This window comes from Paramisgurnus dabryanus, chromosome 21 (assembly GCF_030506205.2).
Source record: "Paramisgurnus dabryanus chromosome 21, PD_genome_1.1, whole genome shotgun sequence".
In the NCBI taxonomy this organism is placed as follows: domain Eukaryota; kingdom Metazoa; phylum Chordata; class Actinopteri; order Cypriniformes; family Cobitidae; genus Paramisgurnus; species Paramisgurnus dabryanus.
Genome location: NC_133357.1, coordinates 29,372,621 through 29,395,346, shown reverse-complemented (window position 1 = coordinate 29,395,346; position 22,726 = coordinate 29,372,621). Strand labels below are relative to the sequence as shown.

General features: G+C 41.3%; 1 protein-coding gene across 1 annotated transcript in view; it reads right to left on the bottom strand.

The window, feature by feature from the left end:
* The window catches only part of fndc7b (fibronectin type III domain containing 7b), a 57,814-nt gene extending 35,683 nt beyond the window's left edge, over nt 1-22,131 (bottom strand). The window contains exons 1-28 of the mRNA XM_065286622.2: nt 22,107-22,131; nt 21,671-21,931; nt 21,264-21,524; nt 20,248-20,514; nt 18,877-19,137; nt 17,844-18,101; nt 15,882-16,142; nt 15,499-15,759; nt 15,075-15,338; nt 14,354-14,608; nt 13,974-14,237; nt 13,625-13,885; nt 13,248-13,508; nt 12,878-13,144; nt 11,082-11,342; nt 10,296-10,556; nt 8,885-9,148; nt 8,532-8,792; nt 8,198-8,458; nt 7,281-7,544; nt 4,069-4,332; nt 3,493-3,753; nt 2,944-3,201; nt 2,523-2,783; nt 2,137-2,403; nt 1,778-2,044; nt 1,155-1,412; nt 811-1,071 (exon numbers count right to left, since the gene is read on the bottom strand). Coding sequence (XP_065142694.1) covers nt 811-1,071; nt 1,155-1,412; nt 1,778-2,044; nt 2,137-2,403; nt 2,523-2,783; nt 2,944-3,201; nt 3,493-3,753; nt 4,069-4,332; nt 7,281-7,544; nt 8,198-8,458; nt 8,532-8,792; nt 8,885-9,148; nt 10,296-10,556; nt 11,082-11,342; nt 12,878-13,144; nt 13,248-13,508; nt 13,625-13,885; nt 13,974-14,237; nt 14,354-14,608; nt 15,075-15,338; nt 15,499-15,759; nt 15,882-16,142; nt 17,844-18,101; nt 18,877-19,137; nt 20,248-20,514; nt 21,264-21,524; nt 21,671-21,931; nt 22,107-22,131 — 7,096 coding nt within the window. The remainder of the gene's footprint in view (nt 1-810; nt 1,072-1,154; nt 1,413-1,777; nt 2,045-2,136; nt 2,404-2,522; nt 2,784-2,943; nt 3,202-3,492; nt 3,754-4,068; nt 4,333-7,280; nt 7,545-8,197; nt 8,459-8,531; nt 8,793-8,884; nt 9,149-10,295; nt 10,557-11,081; nt 11,343-12,877; nt 13,145-13,247; nt 13,509-13,624; nt 13,886-13,973; nt 14,238-14,353; nt 14,609-15,074; nt 15,339-15,498; nt 15,760-15,881; nt 16,143-17,843; nt 18,102-18,876; nt 19,138-20,247; nt 20,515-21,263; nt 21,525-21,670; nt 21,932-22,106) is intronic.
* Between the last annotated feature and the right edge of the window lie 595 nt (nt 22,132-22,726).

Below are 22,726 nucleotides of genomic sequence, written 5' to 3'. Positions count from 1 at the left end.
ACTGAGTCATGAAAAGTGGGCGTTGCATACCAGAATGGAACCAAACCTAAATGACCGAAATAAATGAAATGTAAGTTTGCAGAGGACTGTAGAGGATGTTCCTCCTGAAACTCCACCAGCACCCACTTCTAGAAAGATTTTATCAATATGTGTAGCTTGAAAGTCTAGTTGACACTCCAGAGCATCTCAACATATGCCTATGGGTTTGTTTTAAAGGTATAATTATTTTCTATTGTTGACATGTAGTGTTGGGGAAAGTTACTTTTAAAAGTAATGCATTACAATATTAAGTTACTCCCACAAAAAGTAATTAATTGCGTTCCTAAGTTACATTTCATGGAAAGTAATACTTTCATTACTTTTAAGTTACTTATGCGTTACTTTTTCTTACTTGGCTGAGGTTTGATCTTTCAGGCCTTGACTGGAAAGTTCTAGTTTCTGACTCAAACTGTTTCTGGTCAAGCGCGCACGCATCTATGTGACTCTGTTCAGTTTAATTTATTACATACCTTTTTTATAATAATTAAACTGAAAAGTAATTTGCATTACTTTTATAAAAAAGTAACTCAAAATATTAATGTTTACATTTATAAAGTAATGCACTACTGTACTTGTTAATTCAGAAAAGTAATATTATTACGTAATGCACGTTACTTGTAATCTGTTACCCACAACACTGTTGACATAAACTTAATGCACTCCTGAACGATACATTGCAAGACCATATTCATACAATTGAATGGAAACAAATGCATCTAATATGGTCAAATTCACAATGACTTTAAATAGCTGCCTTTATTTTTTGCTCACCCATGAGAATGGTTGTGCTGTTACTGGGTTGACTGTTGCAGGTATTGGAGTTGGCGATGACATGCACATTATAGATCTTTCCGCAATGAAGATCATCCCAGATACAAGTGGTTGTGTTTGTTACACACATGTGGGTTTGCCCATCCTGTCCTACGGCAATGGCGGTGTAAATATCTGCACCATCACTGCTAGCCCAGCTGACAGCACCAAGGTTATCCTCACATTGTACAAAGCTCTCAATGTGGTATGGTACACATGGAGCTACCAGGAAGAAAGAATATTGAGTAAACCCAAAATAAATCTATAACTCATAATTATTTGCCTTTTCAAACATTGGATCTTACCAGTGGTAAAATAGACTGGGGTGCTTGGTATACCCTCACAGACATCATTCTGGCCCGTTGTGGTAAGGGTGTAGTTCTGTCCACAGAGAAGGTCCAATGCAAGGATCGATTCAGATGTCTGGAAGGAGTCATCATATCCCAGGTTGCCTGATATAAAGACTGTGTAACTTGATGCACCTCTGCTGTCATCCCAGTTCAAGAGAACTGTATTGTTATCGCATGATCCTATAACATTCAGTTGGGTTGGCTGGCATGGCTCTGGAGGCAGACATAGCAAAGCTTTAACTTTGATGGAACAACCTAGGGCATACTCACCCTACTTATTTAAAGACACTTTCTTTAATCTAAGCTATCTGAATTTTTGCACTCAATTTGGCAAGACAGTGTTTCTGGCTTCCACTTTCCACACGCAGATGCTTCGTCACAGACTGGTTGCATACAATGGCAACAAGATACCATGTAAAAGTGTGCTGTACTAAGTCGGTCTAGCGATTCTGACAGTAAGCAATATGAAATTTGACCCTGTTAGAAAATGCATTTTTGCTGGCAAAATCTACAATCTGCTAAATTGGTGTTTAGCTGGTTGGACAAGGGTTCAAAAGAAAAAGGATTAAATTGCCTACCTGTTTGAACGTATACAGTGCTGCTGACTTCACTATGACATAGACTGTTAAAGGCCGTTACGGTGTAGGCGTACTCCTCTCCACACTGCAACCCAGTCATCACACACCTTTCAGTTGTTGAATTACATACTGCAGTTGCTTCTCCTGTGGCGTTCAGGGTGACGCTAGCAAGGTAGTATAGCACATCGTCCCTTTGTTCCCAGGTAATTACAGCTGTGCTAGACTGGCACTGAAAGTCCACATCCACACGCAGTGGAGCACAAGGGACTGAAGGGAAAAAAGGCAAATTGTCGGCGTATATATGATACTGGAGTTATCTGAGAACCATGGAAATACATCAAAACCACACGTCAATTTACCTGTTTGGAAAGTGACGTCTGTCTCGATGGTAACCTGACACTGCTCACTGACTGCTGTAAGGCTGATGTTGTAAGTCTGCCCACACACCAGCTCGGTGACATTACAGTAATTCTCTTCAGAAACGCAGGTAGTGATATAGCCATCGTTACTGGTAGCAGTAAGTTCATAGGAAGTAGCACCACCACTCCAGTCCCAGCTGACCAATGCTGTGGCATTCTCACAATTCACATCAACGTCAACTGAACCGGAGTCTGGCTGACAGGGGGCTGAAAACACATAGATGTAGTGACCAATCACTAATCTGCTTAGTCTCTATGGACATTGTGACAACATTTGCTCAAGTCATCATAGTCAACGACACAAAAAATGATATACAATCTAATACCTGATGTGATGAAAACCGTATCGCTGTATGTGCTGTTATACGTGCTTCCGATGGCACGTACGTAAGTGTGATAAATGGAACCACACATAAACCCTGCCACACTGCAGCTGGAGTCTGTTGTGTAGCAGGACAGACTGTCACCATTTTGACCCTCCAGGAACGCCACATATCCCAGCGCCCCTATGCTTTCCTCCCAGGACACGACTCCTTCACCACTTGAACATTCTAGGTGGATCTGCACATTCTGTGGTGGGCAGGGTTCTAGAGAATAGCAGACATAATGATCAAAATCTTCACCAAGCTTTTTATACAACGGTAATCATATATCTAAGTCTTCTGATCATATTCTCAATCCCACATTTAAAAGTTCAGTGAAGATTATTCTGATTGAATGTGAACTAGGTTTATTCCTTGAACAAACCTGTCTCTAGAGCAGATGATTCAGACACAGCAACGTCCTGACAAACATCATTCTGTGCTGTAACATAGATGTCATATGTCTGACTGCAGGACATGCTGTAAATGGCACATGAGGTGTCACTGGTGGAACAGGAAAGCACCGATCCCATATCAGTGGCAGCCTGGGCAGTGTACATTGAAGCACCTTTGGTTCTATCCCAGGACAGCTGCCCAATAGATGGGGTGTACTGCACTTCTACATGCTGAGGTATACAGGAACCTGAGACCATAATGAAATAAAATGTGAGTGGTGCATTATTTTCCAAACTTTGTTGCCACAACACTTGGGTGTTCTCTGATTGTTGCTATGTAGCTCTATAGGGTATTCTGAGTGGTTGTCAAGCTATTTCTGGTGTTTGACAGGGTATTTCTAGATGTTGTAAGGATGTTCTGGGTGGTTGCTAGGTGGAAGTCCCCTTTATGACTCCAAATATCTGGGGTCATTATCTTCTGTTTCAAAAAGTTGATCAAGACTTTTATCTCATTGTGTATCCTAGGAGTCCAAGCTCACCTGTCCTCAGGTGTCCAGTCATGGCTGCAGAACTGCTGCACGTCTGTCCTTGAGCCAACACAGTGATGTTGTAGCTCTCTCCACAGGCCAAACCCGTCAGTTCACAATTGGTTTCATTACTTTCACAGCTGAGTGCATCACCAGACTGGCTCAGTGCTGTGGCTGTGTATTGCACCACCCCGGTGCCCGACTGCCATGACAACACAGCTGTATCAGACTGACAGTCAACCACTGCCCGGATGTTACGAGGCTTACAAGGAACTGAAATACAGACAGAACAGTCAATCCGACAACACCACATTACATAAGGCTAAATGAATCTATATTCTGCGGTACTTCAGTGAAGTTTTACCAGATATGTAATATCTTTAATAATATCTTTTTTGAGCAAGAGGCCAAAAAATAAGAAAATTAACATGGTATTACGCATTTGGCAGACACTTATCCAAAGTTACTTACAGTGCATTCAAATACAAGCATTTTATGCATTATGTGTGCTCTCTGGGATTCAAACCTACAACCTTTGGGCTGCTCTACCAACTGAACTACGCTGCTGTGTGTTTATTTGCACTTTACCTGATTCAGAGTCAATGAGAGCACTGGGCAGACTGTCACAGTATCCGTCAGATGCCACCACGCTGATGTGGTAGATCTCTCCACAGGCGAGTCCCACAACCGTGCAGGTGGTGTCATTCATACTCTGACAGCTGGTGGAATGTCCGTTACTGTCCATCAGTGTAGCCATATACAAGTCTGCTCCCATGCTCTCCTGCCAGAACACGGACAGGGCGTTCTCCTCGCAGCTCACGTTAGCAGTCACATACTCAGGGAAACAGGGTACTGGCATGACAGAAGGGTGGCAGATCAGTGGTTTTCAACAAGACTGTCATGCAAGGCAGCACTTTTCGCTGTTGCTATCGTGGCACATCTATGTATCTCAAGTATTTACAATATTGCTGTTAAGGACTGAAATGGTGACCTCAGTGGTTTTTGCTCAACCCTATTTACTAACCAAGCACAACATGACAAATTTTCTTTTTTGGTCCTTACTAACCATATAGTATATGTACATTAGTGTTGTCAAAATTACTGGTTCTTCGGTACCAAGTCAGTACTAAAAAGTCATTGGTACCGGATTTCTTAAGTACCGGAACCACCTCATACTGGGTCTACCCGGAACTGATGTGCTGTTTGACAGGTATGTTGTATATGCATCTATGTTCAACCAGCAACAAATACATTTAACATGAAGTAAATACACAATGGCAATGCTTTTATATTATTATTTCATATATTTTACTTTATTAATAAAATAGTGTATTGTTTTAAGATGGAATACGTAGAATTCGACACTAGATGGCGCCAAAACGGCAATAACAACAAATGACGTTAGATTAATGACGCTCTGAAGCAGCATGGAATTATGGGATTAGTAGTCTTTAACTCAACCACTGGTGGCCATTAATCAGACGCGATTCACGCGAACGAGAAATCACGTTAATGGATAAGGTAATCAAGTCTAATAAATGTTGCGTTTGATTAAGTAAGGTTATATTTGATGTTCAAAACGAAATTGTTAGTCATAGATGTTACAGTATGAGCCCAAATTCGATGGTGTGTTAACCCAGCACAGAATTAAGTGTTCACGCTTACAATCTAAAATGATTTTTCACATAATGTATTGACAGTACAAATCTTATTGTGAGGTTATGAAGTAAAATTATGATAGACTGATAGACCAAACTCTTATCAGGAAGTGTCTTATTACTGTACAATAATTCTTGATGTGCATTATATTGTCCGCGGAAAGACACACTGATTACAATCTACACCCTAATGTTGTGATCGATATAATAGCATATGATTTTTAAAGAGTTACGAATCAAAACAACTCACCCGTCGCGTAAAACACAAGCAAGTTCAGCATCTCTGTCTAATTAAATGTTGTCACAAAGCTCTCTCCATCCAGATAATGCGACACCGATATTGATCCTCATTCTTTCTCTCGTCTTGTTCCAAACTCTTCTTGGGTCGTTTGATTGGCCACGTACGCTAAAGGGAGCTGGCTTTGCTGACACAACCAGCGGCAGACGGTAAAGAGTAGTCCTAGTCCATAAACAAGCACGTAGCCCGACAGGCGCTAACGCATACTTCCGCATTTGTCCATGACACTGTTGTCATGTGCTTTTTACGTCAGTAAATGTGGTAACAAAGGGTCACGTGGATATTAACGTCATTGACAGGAGACTGTACTGCCCCGTGTCAATAGGTGTGTTCGACTTCATGCGGCGCTGCGCAGACCGATCGGTGGCTGACTTGAAGCAGTGCATTCTGGTTAGTAACTTTGTCCGACTTAACCTGGCGCTGCAGGCACGTGATTGTGTCATATGGTTTTTAAGTACCGCGAGAGCGGTTCGAGATCAGCCGCCTTAGTTAGTGCAGTTCGCGAAGAGGAGCTGCACGGGCTGTAATGACGACACAGCTGTTTCACGATTGGTCGGATTCACCACATGACAACAATCACGTGTATTTCGTGTTTATTTTCACGCCCTCAGTTCCACAAATGCTCACAAATCTGTATTTTTATAACAGTTAAAGCTCTTTTCATGTAGTCGCGATGTTATATTGTGTCATCTTCATCAAAATAAAATGGATAAAAAACGTAGACCCCACTACATTGGTATTTAAATAATATATGCTTATGTTGAACTTTATTCTTGTAAAAACAGATGCTGTAAGCCTCTTCAGTTCCACTCATGCTCATACACGGACATTCAAAACAGTATGATTCACTTTTTATGTAGTTTACATCTTACAAATCATGTTTAATGCGATTAAGCAAGCAAACGGCACGTGATCAGCCATGCCTGACGTAAATGCAGCAAACTACGAGAACCACAGCGCGTCCGACTTCACGTCTCCGTTTTCAGCTCCTCCCCGCCTGCACGCGGCTAATCTCGCCGATCGGTTACATCCAGCCACAGCCGATGTCGAACACACCTAATGTTTTGAATGGCAATTTTCTCACGATTTACAAGTAGTTGAAAACATTATAGATATTGAGAGAAATCAGTTGGACAAAATATATAACACTGGCCTAGTGGTTTTTGGATATTTTTCTGCAAATATCTTACAAATTGCCATGTTTGACATGTTTTGTGCTTTGCTCTGGTACCGAAATTGGTACAGAGAACCTTACCGTTTTACTGGTAATGGTTCCAGAGAACCTTACCGTTTTACTGGTATTGGTTCCGACTACTGTAATTTTGGTACTGTGGCAACACTAATGTACATAAATTTGTATACACATGGTTATTATGATTATGTACATTTAATGTAAATATATTAACAGAAAAAGATGTATGCTTGTTCTTAACTCTTTCCCCGCCATTGACGAGATATCTCGTTAATTAAGAGACAACGCTTCCCTGCCAATGACGAGATTTTCCGTCTTTCCGCAATACCGCTATTATCCACCAGGTGGCGCCCTTCCGCAACTTTTTAAACCCGGAAGTATGAAAAGCAGAGGGTCTGTTCTTTCATTTGGTATATTGTATGTTTATTTATTTAAAGAAGAACATTTTCTGGAAGGCATTAAACTTTGGTGAAAATCATGAAAAACCCTGGCGCTGGCTGGCAACTTTTTTTTAAAATGCTGGCGGTGAAAGAGTTAATAATAAGTGAAGTAATAGACTTTAAGATAGGGAAATTGTTTAAGCAAAAATTAAACCTTCACCAAACAGCCCGCGATTTTAATAATTTTCTGTAATCTTTGAAACTGTACCCACCTGTCCTGATGGGAGCAGGTGCACTGGGTGGGCTGGTGCACGTGCTGTCCTGTGCTGTCACTGTTGCAGTGTACGACACACCACACCCCAGCATTGTGAGATCACATGACTGACTGAACCCTGAACAACTGTCATAACTCATCCCATCATCGCTGAAGGCCTGGACTGTGTAAAGTTCACCCGCCTCACTGCTTACCCACGTCATTGTGACTACATTATCACTGCAGCTTGTAGTGGATACTAGACCCTCTGGAATGCAGGGAACTGTGGGTTCAAATACAAAGAGCATCCTTATCCAGCATATTACTGTACACACAAACCTTTTAAAGTTTTATGACAAATTTTTTATATTTGTGATGCAGCTTTAGATTAGTTTGAGTCTTCTTTTACAAAGAAGAGTTACTCTGTTGAAATTAGTGAAGTTTCTTCATCTCCAGCATCTGTTTTGTGTGGGGTGCCACAAGGATCCTTCTTGGGCCAGCTTTAGTTCCTTTATACATATTTCCTCTCTACTTTTTAATTGTACAATATGTGAGATCCAACTTAATTTTCCAATAAATCCCGACACAAAATCTGTATCTGCTTTTTAAGCTTGTTTAAAAGATATTAAAAGATGAATGGGTGATCATTTTTTAATCTAAATAAAAAAAAGTTGTTTTATTTGTCCTCATCAAATTTTAGATAGCTTTAACCTAATTTAATGACTGCTACATGCAAGTACTTACAATAATGTTAAGAACTTGGGTGTCTATTCCAAGTTAAAAATCAACATGCAAATACGTTCAAATCATTTCTACATGTCAACTAATGTCAACCAGTTTTTTCCTTTTAATGCTTGATGTGGGTTCCAAATGTTGCAACCAGTTTTTGACCGAGGGAAATAATTTGTTAGTATTCATGCCTTCATTGCAGGTTACCTGATCGAACAAGGACCTCAATGCTCTGAGAGCTGTTGCACGTCTGTCCCTCAGCAGTGACCGTAACTACATACATCTGGCCGCAGGGGAGGGAAGTGACCTCACAGGAAGTAGAGTTTGCTGTGCAGCAGGTGGTCTCTCCGTCAGCACGTTCCAAAGTGGCCGTGTAGCTCAAAGCCCCAATGCTCTCGTCCCACGACACGCTTACTGTACCAGTGTCACACCCCACTGATGTGACTACAGTCTGAGGAGGACAAGGGGCTAACAGAGACAGGAAAAGTCAAAATATGTATTCGGAAACTTTTTCAGAAATAGTTTTTACTGCCTCTCTCACCTGTCTCAGATGTCACACTGTCACTGCTGGGGCTGTCGCACTGAATGTTAGAAGCCACAACAGTAAAGTTGTAGAATCTACTGCACTGCAGCTCTTCAACTGTACAATGTTTCTCAGTTGAGTTACACTGATAGAGCTTCCCATCGCTGTCGTTTGCTGTGGCAATGTAGAACTCCGCCCCTGCTGTCTCCTTCCATTTCAGCCAAGCCGAATCAGACAGACAGTCCATCTCAACATCCAACATGATAGGCACACAAGGAGCTGAGTACACAAATATACACCTTAGAGATGATTTGTCAGAAAAAAAACAGAGAGACAGACATGTATAATAATGAATGCTATGTGTGGCTAACCTGCCATAACAAACTGAACTGGTGAATTCGCCCCAATGCAACCATTTTGTAATGCCACTACAGTAACATTGTAGCTCATGCCACAGGCAACTGTGATGTCACAGCTGGTCTCTGTTGTGTTGCACGTAAAGTAATCCTGGTCATTGCTAGAGTTGAAGGCCTTCGCAATGTAAAGAACCCCATTCACACTGGAGTCCCATGATACAGACACAGTGTTTATTTCACAGTCCACCACAGCCATGATTTCCTCTGGTGGACACGGGGCTGAAGAAAATACATGTTAGAAAAACTGTCTACATGCAAACCATTAGGTACACATTATTTATAGATACAATAGAGTCCAACAATCTATGATCAGAATGGAATTTAAGCATAGAAAACTAAAATATTTTTTCTACTAATAACGGAGAGCAGAGTCCTGCAACGTGTTGGGTACCCGAGGATACCCGCATAAAAGTGTCTGAAACGGGTGGATTGTGACATTCCTTAAATTTACGGGCATGGATGCAGGCGGATAAATAACTCTGTGCAGGCGGGTAGTAGCGCGAATGAAAATATGTGCAAATTGTGTATGTCTAAGGGTTGTGCACACCAAAACTTTGCGGCGCATTTTAGCTGTGATACTTGAGCTGTGAGCCAGTTGGTTGTTGGGATACTTGTCCCGCCCCTCCTCCACTGTGATTGGATGATCGTGTGAGAACTGACATTGACAAGCGGAGCTTTTCACCCAAAGTTGAATCTCTTTCAACTCTCGACGCACCAGCGCAGAGTGAGAAAAAACCACTGAGTGCCGGCTTATTTGAAAAACGCAGAGTTTCCATTGGAATTAATTGAAAACATGTAAACATGTGTAAAAGCTTTGGTGTGCATGCCAATTACCATTACACGCGCAACATATGACATTTGACCCACCACTGCGACAGTGCGCGACCTTTGTTTATTCTTCTCGTAGCCTAGTTGGAGCGACCGTTGCAGGAGTTGTATAAAGTTTTGCAGTAGATAGCCGGAAGCTGAGAAAGCATTTCGAGATAAGACTTAGGAGCTTATTTTTTTTATAAGTCTATTTGTGCAGTTACCAGGTTTCATTTGTGCCAATGGTAGGCTAATTGAATGGCGCAAAACAAAGCGCACTTTAGCCTGTTTTTATTAGCCCATTCATGACGCTGTTGTGATGTTGAGAGAGGTACAAAATAAAAAATAAAGCACTTTAATTGGAATGATTTTAATGTGTGTGGGTATGGGTCAGATAAGGGGCCAAATATTAATGGGTCCGTGGGGATGTGGACATAATTTTGATACTATCACAGGTGATGGGTCGGATCTGGTGCTAAACTTTGCGGGTGCGGGCAGGAGCGGGTCTCCAAAAATGGACCCGTGCAGGACTCTGAGAGAGAGTGTCCTTCATAGTTACCTGACTGGATGTAGTGAACAGAGCTGTAGGAACTATTGCAGGTATTTGTATAGGCAACAACCTCCACACTGTATGTCAGGCCGCAAAGGATGTTGGGTACTTGGCAGAAGGTTTGAGTTGAATTACACCCCATCAAATGACCATCACTGCTCCTCACTGTGGCGTGGTAGTGATGTGCATGACCTCTCTGATGCCACGTGACATTGAGAACAGTTGACCGACACTCCAGGATACCCTGAACGTCTTGAGGAACACATGGAGCTAAAGGGACGCAAACATTAGAAGTCCATATATGTGAAAACCAGCAGCAGACAGTAATTTCAGACCAATGACTATACTGAAAATAGCCTAAGACTTCAATTATATACATTTACTTGGTTTTGAAAATATAAAAATACAAATAAATTCTCCCCACAATGCCAGGGAATTGTTAGTTGTTGCTAGGGCATTGCTAAGGAATTCTGAGTGGGTTTTGTTCGATTTCTGTATGGTTGCTGTGGTTGTTAGTCCAAATAGCCCAGTCTTTTTTCGTACTCGGATATAGCAACTTCAATACAAGGGTATGGGATTTTTTGCATGTCCCCATAACAGTCTTTGAGGTATTGCATATGTTCCTACCAAAACCTGTGCAGGATAAGTTCAACAGTTTGTTTAAATCCCCAACCCTTAAATATGTAGCCTACCCAGTTAAAGCACCACTACTAAGTCCAGTATTTCAATATTTCAAAACCATACATTTCATATTCACCCCTACCTACAAAGCAACAAGGAGAGTGTAGGTCTCACCTGTTTCTAGAATTTGAACTTCACTTTTCGTTCCAATACAGTCGCCATCCACACCAGAAACATAAACATCATAAGTCTGTCCGCACTGCAGATGGGTAATGTCACATGACATCTGAGTGGTGTTACAAGTGACCCTGTGACCTTCCCTGCTCTTTGCAACAGCCATGTAGCCAACAGAGCCCTGTGAAGCTGTCCAGGAAACTGACACGTTGTCTGAATTACAAGATGACTGGAGAGACACATTAGTGGGTGGGCACGGCTCTGGAGGAACATCAATCAAACCAACATGTCAATTAGCAATAGTGACTTTATATCAAAACTAAATCGAATTAAAATGAGTGCTTTATGCTAAACACTTGCCAGATATAGGATACAAAATCCAGTCAATTTAACAAATAAGACTGCCAGTTGCAGAGCAAGTAAATTTCCTGAATACAAAGTTTACACATTTTCATCATATATTATGACTAATGCAGGGTTCACATCAGATGCTGTAGACGCGGCAAGTGCAAGTGATTAACATGTTAAGTCAATGCAAAGACGCGATTAGGCATCCTGCGGCACATGTTAAGCCCAATTTATAGTTGTGCGTAAACTTTATGGCGTAGCTACGCCATAGGTTATCCATACCCTGTGCGCAGCTCTGCGTAGCCTGACGTGCACCTCGCGTAATTTTTAACAGCGCGTCAGTTCTACGCGGACCGCAAGCGCTGTGATTGGTCCACCAGAACCCCTCCCGTCAGGTAAAAAAAATGTGTCATAGGTATTTCCGTTTGCAACGGTAAATACAAAGATGAACAAAGTTGAGGAGTGATTTAACTCAAACTGCAACAAAAGTCACTGTTTATTTACTTCCATCATTTCTGGCCTTCTCAAATCATACACAACAAGTTGCTGTTTCTTCTTCGTTTGTGGGTTAACTTGCCAATCTTCTTCTTCTTTGATGGTCGCGCTGCTACTGTGGTTACACGCGTGGAATCTGCCTACCAGCGGTCGGTGCGTGTGTTTGCACGTCGACGCAACGACAACGCAAAAGTATAAATGAAAACCAACGCGTAACCTATGCCGCCGCGCTACGCCATAGGACCTACGCACAACTATAACGAGCCCTTTAACCAATCAGGACCTTGCTGTAGTAGTGACGTGATTACAGGAAGCGAGTGGAGTCTCAGAAGCCCCTCCCATGATGCGAATTTCCGCATGAATGTCTCGAATTACTAGAATTTCACGCGCGAAAGAAGCGAGTAAACTCAAATGTTCAAGTGTCCAACTGTGCGCGAATAGCGTGTTTTTGCCCCCTCTACTGAGGTTGGTGTGAATGCACCATTAGGCTGTCAAAAGATTAATCACGATTAATCACATTCAAAATAAAAGTTTGTTTTTGCATAATGTGTACACTGTGTGTAATTATTTTGTATATAAAATACACGCGCATGCATGCATGTATTTAAAAAACATTTACATATATTTTTATATTATGTATAAATCTTTAAAAATTATACATAAATACATTCTTTTATTAAACATCATGTATGTGTGCAGTTATAATAATTACACAATACACACACAAATATATTATGCAAACACAAACTTTTATTTTGTATGCAATTAATTGCGATTAATCTTTGGAAAGCCCTGATTATAAAATATTTGTTAAAAGTGTGCATTCCATATCAGACTGTTGTCGAAATGAAGTTTTCAGCGAACTGTGAAGAACCCCTTCTCTTTATTTTCTGACTAATGTTGTATTTTCGAGTGATCTGACCCTGTAAGTCAATGCTTCATGAGGCTGTTACCTGTCTTAAGAGTAATCCACTCATCTGATTGGCATGGGCAGGTGAGTCCCTGTCCACTAACGCTGACTTGATAGCTGCTGCCGCACCAGAGGTCAGTGAGGTTGCAGGAGGACCCAGATGTGCTACAGCTGACCATGTGTTCTTGATCGAAGTTGATTTCGGCTGTAGCGTTATAGGTCAGAGTGCCGTTACCGGGCATCCATGAGATAAGAGCAGAGTTAGAGCTGCAGCTCAGGGTCGCCCTCAGATCATGGTGTGGACAAGGATCTGATCAAGGGAAAATAGAGAAAGAGCTAGCAATGCAGCATGACCATTTGTTGACACAGTTTTTAAAGTTTGTAATAAACTCAGGAGGTGGAAACGTCAGTACCTGCAGTAACAGTAATGGGCACGCTGGCCAAACTCCCACAGCTGTTGTCCTCAGCTGTGACTGTGATTGTGTAGTTCTGTCCACACTCCAGGTCAGAGAAAGCACAGGTGGTGTCTGTGCTGGTACAGATGGTGCTGTGTCCCCAGGTGCCCACCGCTTGAACAGTGTAGCTGCTCGCACCACGAGCTGAATCCCAGGTTACTGTGGTGATGGACGTGTCACAGTTTGTGGTGGCCACAACGTAAGTAGGTACACAGGGAGCTGCGAGAGACACAAGTGTGCGTTATGGAAACGAGATATCCTCAAAACTGAATTTAAAATTCGAAAAAAAATAGTCTGGTAGGGACACCAGCATCCAGCAATTTTGTGCATCTCACTTGTATTAAGGTCGACGCGGGTACTGGATTCACCAGTGCAGCTTCCACTGAAGCCAGTGATGCTGAACATGTATGACTCTCCGCAGCGCAGCTGAGTGAATGTGCAGGACGCATTTGTGCTGTTGCATGTTGTCGCTCCACCTGTAAAGTTCAGCGCGGTCACCATGTCAAACTGCTCCGCTTCATTGTTGTCCCATGTTACGTCAACAGCATTAGTGCTGCACTGGAGTTGAACACTGGGGCTCTGTGGCTTACAGGGGGCTGATGGGATACAAATCATGAGCGGCTAAAATAAAATTTTTTAACTGTAATTTTAGGTTAACTTCGGTTACAATAATTGTCAAACTACCTGTCTGAATTTGGTAGTCTGAACCCTGGATGACTCCACAGGAACTGTTGGACGTGGTCACCACGACACTATAAGTGCGGCCACATCTTAAATTCTGGATGGTACAGGAAGTAGAATTTGTGTTACAGGAAAACCGCGTTCCGTCTTTACCGATGGCCAGGGCTGTGTAGGAGTCGGGGTTGCTTTCACTGTGGTCCCATTGTACTGCTAGCTTGTTATCATTACAGTCTACATGTGCCACCACATTACCTGGCAGACAAGGTGCTGTGAAACACAGTTGGATTAAAGAGAGAAGAGAAAATTTATATTTATGTTGTTATCACTATGCCGTGCAAAATGAGGAAATTAAAATGTTGATTAGTTAACTGTAATTAAGTTACCCGAGTTAAACTGGATGCTGTTGCTCGCTGTGCTGTTGCAGAGGCCGACAGAGGACACCACAGTGGCCGTGTACTGATGACCGCAGTCCAGTATCACAGTACAGGACGTTGTGTTGGATGTACAGTAAGTGTGTCTGTTATTGCCCACCACATTAGCAGTATGAGAATGCGCGCCCGCTCCAGCGTGCCAGCTGATAGTGCTTCTATTTGTACCACAGTTAGCAGAACCTTGCAAGCTGCTGGGTGGACAGGGAGCTTTGGGGCAATGGATAAGATTTACATTAATTGATTCATTCGTTTCTAATGCTTACAGCCATGGGAAAGCGGAGAAAAACAATAAATAATTTGGAATGCCAATGGAATTTCATTGCATGTCACCTAATGTCATCCAATAAAAACTAAAAAAACATAAAATACTGCTGCCATTACCCCGAAAACATGTCTTTTTAAAATAAAATTCCTTTAAGCATCTAGTGAATCTCTCCTGTGCGTGCAAAAGCAATAAATCATTAGTTGGATTGTTACAAACAGTATTTATGCATTTTAAACATTTTATAGCATTAATATCATCACATTCATAATAATCTTAAGAGCTTGCAAGAAATTTCATAAGGTATGGTGCAAATAAGGCATGCATATATGATGTGAGCATAAATGGCACAACAAAATGTATTTGTTTGTTTGGCTTGATTGCTGTTTTGGTGATGTCTGAAGTTTGTACCTGTGTAGATCTCTGTTGGATTTCCGTACGGACTGGTGCAAATGCTGTCCTGAGCGGCCGCTTGTACAATAAAACTCATTCCGCAATGCAAACCTGTTAGGGCATGTGAGGTTTGTACTGTGCTGTAGGTGGAGTTCAGCCCATCCACCTGATGGATGAACAGGAAGTAAGTGACTCCAGACAACTGACTGGGGTCCCATGTAATGATGATGTCATTAGTAGCACAGTTGGTTAGACCAGCCACATTAGAAGGAGGGCAGATGGCTGGAAAGATCAGGAAATCAGAATTAAACTCGGAGGGATTGTCATATTTGCATTCCTACACACTGTATAATTTTGGCACCACAATTTTTTGGGTAACCTATGGTTAAAAGCGACCTTAAAAGTGGACTTTCAAAACCAGGATTGTTTACAGTTTTCTGACCTGATCTTAGATTGACAGGTAAACTGGGTTCACTTCGACAGCCACGTTCCACCGTAACCACAGAAACAGTGTAGTCCTCTTCACAGAGCAGGTCAATGAAGTTGCAGCTGGTGCCATTAGAGGTGCATGTGTGGGAATGACCATTGCTGCTCGTTGCCGTGGCAGTGTACGTCTCAGCATTTCGGGCAGCAGTCCACCGGACAATGCCCACGCTACCATTACATTGTAGAGACACTTCAACATTAGTGGGTGGACAAGGAGCTGAAGAGGAAAGAAACTGATTTGCTCAGCACCCAAACTAACATGATTCAATGTATTAAAACCCCATTGCATAGTTCATTTGTATCTTTATTGTGTATAGTCACAACATACTCATCAAATACCTGCAGTGAAAGTGTAGACAGCACTGGGAAACCCAGCACATGTAAGAGAGAAGGGGGTGACCACAATGTCATAGGTCTGAGCACAGTGCATGTTGGGTAGTTGACTGCTGGTGTTAGTGACGTAACTATGCTTGATATCACCATCATGGCCCAGGGCAGTTACATTATAACCGATGGCACCAGGACTGCCCATCCACGACAGAGATGCTGTGTTATTGGCACACTGTAGACTCACAGTTATGTTATGTGGTGCACAGGGGGCTGAGAAGACAGGAGAAACAAATTTCTGTACATTTACCAACAGCTTGCACTGTTTTTTAAAGGCACACAGTGAAAAATGTGCACTGAAAAGGTGTGGAGATTTACTAAGGTTTGAATTCACTCCTTAAAGTGGACTATATTAGTAAACTAATGTAGGGAGTAGTGAATGATAATATGGGGGCTATATCGGGCACTATTTAACACCGGTAAAAAGGTACGGCAAAATAAAAAAAATAAAAATTAAAGGTCTGAGACAGGGTGAAAAATGAACATAAAAAATTTATTTTTACTTTAAATTATGGACCATACGGCAAAAAAATATATATGTTTTATATATATGCTAAATACATTTTGTAGAAAGTAAATATATTTTTGAATATTTGAATTAAAAAATATATTTAGTTTTAACCTTAATATATCAACTGATATTATTGATAGAAAGAATTATATCACCATACAGGGGTATTAATCTGCCATAATTCCAGTTTCACATGGTGTTCCTCAAGGTTTGGTCCTTGGACCACTAGTGTTTATCATACATATATCCAGTTAGTGACATCATACGCAGGAATGGATATCAATTCCCAGTGTTGTGCCTGAACGAGTTCATTGAACGAAAGTTCATGAATTCGTTCATATTTTGGGCGAATGTGAACGTACTGTATTACTGCCTGATGAACTTATTGTGAACTCGTTCATTCTGGTGCTTGTAAACGGCACGCTCTCTCAGTTTAACGTCGTTCAATAGGGTGCCAGATTTCTATAGAGTCTTCCAGGCGAAAACACGGCTAAAACACACTGTAAACAGGCCTTAATGTGTAGCGGAAAAAACACCCAATCTGGCAACACCGCCACCAGGCTGCATGCGTCTTCAAAACAACACTGACTGGACGCTGCTGAAATCCAAATCCCTGCCGCGCCACTCACATAGTTTAACATTAAATAACAACATATTTGTCCTAAATCGTTAACGACTAACGTAGGCTGCTTACGCATATTCTGGATCTTGAAAAAGACCAAGCTCACGCTATGTAACGTGCGGTGTGCAATACCCGGAAGTTGTACTACACGCGACGCCTCGCAGCGCCTCTCGCCCGATGTGCGACCCCCTTGAAGCACCAGGCTACCCTTTCAAGGTATGTGCAAGCAAATGCAAAAATTAAAATACAGTCAATGCTAATGTAATCCCTGGTTGGATAAGGATTTAAAGGTGGATATGAAGATGAAATCTGACGCATTTAGCTTCAGTTAAAACTAATAAAATATGGAGAAATATGGGAAAAAAGAACTATAACTTAGTCCATTGTTTAAACTATATACCTGAACTAGTTCATTTTAAAATTTGTGAACTGTGAACTGAACTAGTTCATGTAGAAAGTGAACTTTCCCAACACTGTCAATTCCATTGCTATGCTGATGATATCCAAATGTAACTTTCTACCAGTTCCTATCAGCTACATCTCCCTGACTCATTTACTTCTTGCATCAGGGACATCAAGCACTGGTTGTCCTTAAACTTTCTTAAAATAATAACAAGACTGAAATATTGTTGATTGGCTCTGATAAATTAGTAAATAGGATCGATTTGTCCTTTAAAGTTGATAATGTTCATGTTAAGCCATTAAGGCAAGAAACTATTTTAGTAACTGGGCTTTATATAAAACACAATAATAAAATGTGCATATGTTTCTGCATTCTTACCGGTCTGTAGCTGCATGTGAGCTGCACCACTGCTGTTGCACTGTCCAGAAACTGATTCCAATGTAACATTATACAGTCTCCCACACTTAAGCGTGTTGATATAGCAGTGGGTTTCATTTGTGCTGCAGTGGTCCGAGTGATCGCTCGTCTCCACGCGCAGGTAGAAACTCTCTCGACCCAGACTCTCGGCCCAGCTCGCTAGAACTGTACTGGTACCGCATGTGTAGTTTGCACTCAAGGCATTGGGGGTGCAGGGGGCTAAAGAGGAATTACAGCACATTCAATGATATCAACATATGTGGTTCTCAACATATGTGGTGTCAATGCGTTTACTGAAAAGTTGTGTTCATCTATGAAGATTAACTTTTTGGACAAAGCGTGTAAGTGAATGTAACTTTTGTTAAACACAGAGCTTATTTTTTTTGCGATAATCCAAATGTTTTGTGGGGAAAAACTGGCTTTCTGGTGAGGGAATCAGTGTCTCGCTAACTTCCGGGTTAGCCTACAAAAATAGGTCATCCCTGCGGCACTTGATTGTCCAAAATAATATCTAAAGCCCCTCCCACTCACTATTTCTACCCAAATAAATACTATACTGCTTAGCATAACTACAATCATGTTATAAATATACCCAAACACTAAGAAACATTTCGATTTTTTTAAGTTGTTTTTACTTATTTTAAGGCTAGGTTTGTCTTATCTTTTAATGTTAAGATATCTTGACCTCTTTAGTAGAGGCACTCTAGTAGACCCTTGACCCTTGGTTGTGAAACACTGAAATTAAAGTTAATAGTTACTCTAATTTTAATCCTGTTTTCTCACCTCATTAAATAAAATATGATGTCTGACTAAAAGATCATACAGAGCAGAATAATACATTTAATAGGATTTATTGCTGCAGAATGTGGTAAAAGTTGTACTGTAAATGAAATGAACATTTCAAAACAAAAAAAGCAAAAGAAGTCTTCAGTGTTCTGAATGGCAGACTGGTTAAGTTTAATAGTTGTGTTAAATCATTATGCTGTGCACATACCTGTGATAATACTGAATAGATTACTGTGTGTGCTGGCACACTGTGAGCCCTGAGCCGTGCCATACACGCTGTACGTCTGACCACACATGAGCGAATCAAGTGTACAACTCTGTGCAGAAGAAGTGCAGGTGACAGTGTGTCCCAGGACAGAGGTGGCATTAACATTGACCATCACAACATCTGTGTTCACTGCCCATGACACCAGCGCTACATTACTGCTGCAGTTAAGGGAAGGAGACTTCATTGCTGGAGGACACGGAGCTGGACGTTCACACAAAGAGAGGAATGGAGAGTGAGATCAATAAATTTCAATAAATTTAAACTACATTAGTAAGCATCATACAGGCGCCATCCCGCATACAGGACACCCGAGTTTACTTAAACATTTTGCATGTGAATTCTTATCTAATTGCGAGAAACTATTGTTGGAAAGGTCTAAGCCTCTAAGGTCTAATAAATTTAAATGTTTATCAATATTAAGAAGATTAAGAAGTGTTAAATTATTTGTTTTGTTAAATAATAGGTGGATTAAGTTTAACATTATACAGTACAACACGTTATGCAGCTACTAAATAGCTTAAAGGCTCTCTAAGCGAATCTGCGAGACGTTAGTTATTGTTGACGTTTGAAACTGTTTTCAAACAGACGGAGCGTAGCTAACTCCTCCCCCTCCCTTCCGTGCTTTCATGAACGCGCCCAACCCCCACCCCCAAATCGTTTTTGTCGTTTATTGGCTGGAATACTTTGTTTTGTTTTGTGATGCTAGGTTTGGCCACTTGTTGATATTGCCGTTTGTGAAGCCTGGGCTGTCTACAGAGATCGCGTTTTTTTTACAGTTTGATCAGCGGACAGGCAGCAAGCAGATAGTGAGGAGATGTTTCCGGTATGTGACAAAAAATGTTTTATTGTCTAAAACGCTTCAATTCGCTTAGAGCGCCTTTAAAGCTTATACAGTTTATAAATAAATTTAAATTCAGCATTTGTATATACTGCATTTTGCATACTTCCTCTACAGACAGCAAATACACAAATGCAAGTAATTTACAGTAAAAATGCAGCCGTTTTAAAAAATACAGTTAAATACAGTAATCCGAGAATACTGGAAAATTCTGTAAATGAAATTACAGAGACGCTACTGCAAAAATGACAGTAACCAGCTGGCAACCCTGCTGCCAATATTTTACTGTAAAATTTACAGGTAATTTTTATTGTGTGTTTTTGCAGACATATAGACTGTCATTGTGAAGTCATTATGATGGCTTTGGAAAGCCAAAGACCTATGAAAGCTTCATAGAATGACATCTAACTTTCTTTAGCTTTCCAAAGCCAACATAATTTAAATCAAACCCTGTTGTTTTTCCATTCATTTACCTGTCTCCAGTGTGGTAAAAGCATGTGCCGAGCTGTTGCAGGTTCCATCATTTGCAAGAACTGTGATGTTGTAAACTTCTCCACACTGAAGCTGTGTGAGGTCACAGGAACTGTTTGACGCATGACAAGAAGATTGAGGAACGCTCTGATTCTGTGTGCTCGCCAGGACGGTGTATCTGCCAGCTCCTGCACTCGCATGCCACGATACACTCGCCACCCGTGAGTCGCACATCAGTGATGCGGACACAGCCTCAGGGTTACAGGGAGCTGTGAAAGGTGAAAGATTAGACCAAAGCTATATTCCAAAAATTTGTGTTCTGCCATCCTAGATCTCATTTGATTACATCATAGGCTATGAACTGTACTGTTGACATCACAGTGCGGGGTTATTGCTGCAAATCCTCCTCTAACCCTGTCCTGGACCAGGGTTTTATAACCCAGCCAGTTTCAACCCCCTCTCAAAATCATCTGATATTTGCATTCACCTAGGCTTAGAGCAGATAATAAAATAAAGACCAAATTGTAATGTAATCCCATAATGCACTCTAACAATCTAAGAGATTCAATTTATCCAAGATGCAAAACAAGATATAATGAATGTTGATTGGAAACATAAGGAAAAATAATGAACTAATTTTACATTTTATTACAATAGTAAGGCAGCTGAGTAGGTTGTGGACATACAGGTCATGTTAAAGCAACACTATGTAGTTTTTTTTACCTTTAAATAATGTCACTAAAATTATTTCAGTGATAGAACAACTTTTAACTGGGCAAATTGTACTGTTTCTGCAATCTGAGCAGCCTCCTAGCTGCTACAAGCACACTCTGAAAGTGGCGGTGGAGGGTAGGAAACACAGCCCCGCCCCTCCCCCTGCCCCTGCCTGCAGAAGAGTGTCTGATGGGGGAGCTGTAAGTCATTTTTACATAAAAACTACATAGTGTTGCTTTAAGGAGTCAATATAAACAGTAAACAGTGTAAAACTTTAAAATCTTTAATAATGCTATTTTCCTACCTGTTCTTACAGAGACACCGGTGCTGACTGAGCTGTTGCACTGGTTATTGTATGAGACGACTGTTAGTGTGTAGGTCTGTCCGCAGGTCAGAGCACCGAAGCTACAGGAGAGGTCAGAGGTCATACAGGATTTACTGTAGCCCCCAGGTCCGCTCAGAATGCTGGTGTAGGACAATGCTCCTGTTGTTCGACCCCATGATGCTCTCACTGTGTTACTGACACACTCCACATCAGCATGGACCGATGCCGGCACACACGGTGCTGCAAGAAATGCATTTAAAAAGTCAAAAGAAATTCAATTACTACTGCAACAACTGCTTTGTTATCTATTCCACAAACCGCCAGACCTGCCTGAATGGCGATAATCAACCTTCATTTCCTTTCCACTCCTTTTTATGTAATCTTACCTGTTTGGACAGACCGCGTCATGCTCTCTGGTCCTGGACACTCTCCATTGTTTGCTGTGATAAACGCGGTGTAGTTCTGACCGCACTGTAGGCCTGTAATAATACAACTAGAGGTGCTTGAAGTACAGTTGAGCACAGCGCCACCTGTAGGCTTGGCCAGGACGCTGTAGTTCAGTGCTGTGACACCCACTGTCCAGTTTACATTTAAACTGTTAGTGGCACAATCCAAGAAACTGTCCACATTCTGAGGTATACAGGGCGCTGAAATGAGAGAGACACAATCCACAAAATAAAAGTGGAGATATAAGGACCTAATTCTGCAAATTTCTAATATAACCCTTAAAATATAACCTTATAATTCTGATTTAACACTTAAAATAACGTTTGTTGTGTTAATGTAATTCAAATCATGCATATTTGGTTGTAAATCATTTACAGTGAAAGTCCAGAGAGCAAGACATTTCAGAGAATTTAAAGATGCACTGTGTAAATTTTAGCGGCATCTAGTGGTGAGTTTGCGAATTGCAACCAACGGCTCAGTCCACTGCTCATCCCCCCTTCCAGGCACATAGTGAAGCTACGATATACGCCAGAGTGCAAACATGTCATCAGTGACAAACGTGCACTATAGAGCTCTGGACGTCACGTGACCCATTTTGTTTACATCGCCACTTTGGCAGGCAGGGTTAGCCGGAAGCAAATGTAAAATGAATGGCTCCAAAATGAGTTTTATGGCAACAGAGTTCACTGCACACCTTATTTCAAAAGATATAGGCTGTGTCCGAAATCTCTAAATTGATGCCTTCTGCGGCAGCATTCCAATGCAGGAAGGCATCAAGGCATGTCCAAATCCAATGTTAGTTTACTTCCAGACTCCTGAGATTTTGTCCCACAATTTTATGCGTGTGCGCGCATGGGGAATGTGTGAGCGGGCATGGGCAATGTGCGAGTTCGAAAAAAAAGCGGCCAGGACGGGGGCTAAATTAATGTTAATAAATGTATATTTTCACTTTTTACACATTGTAATTACATTTTTAGCAAGAAATTAGTATTGTA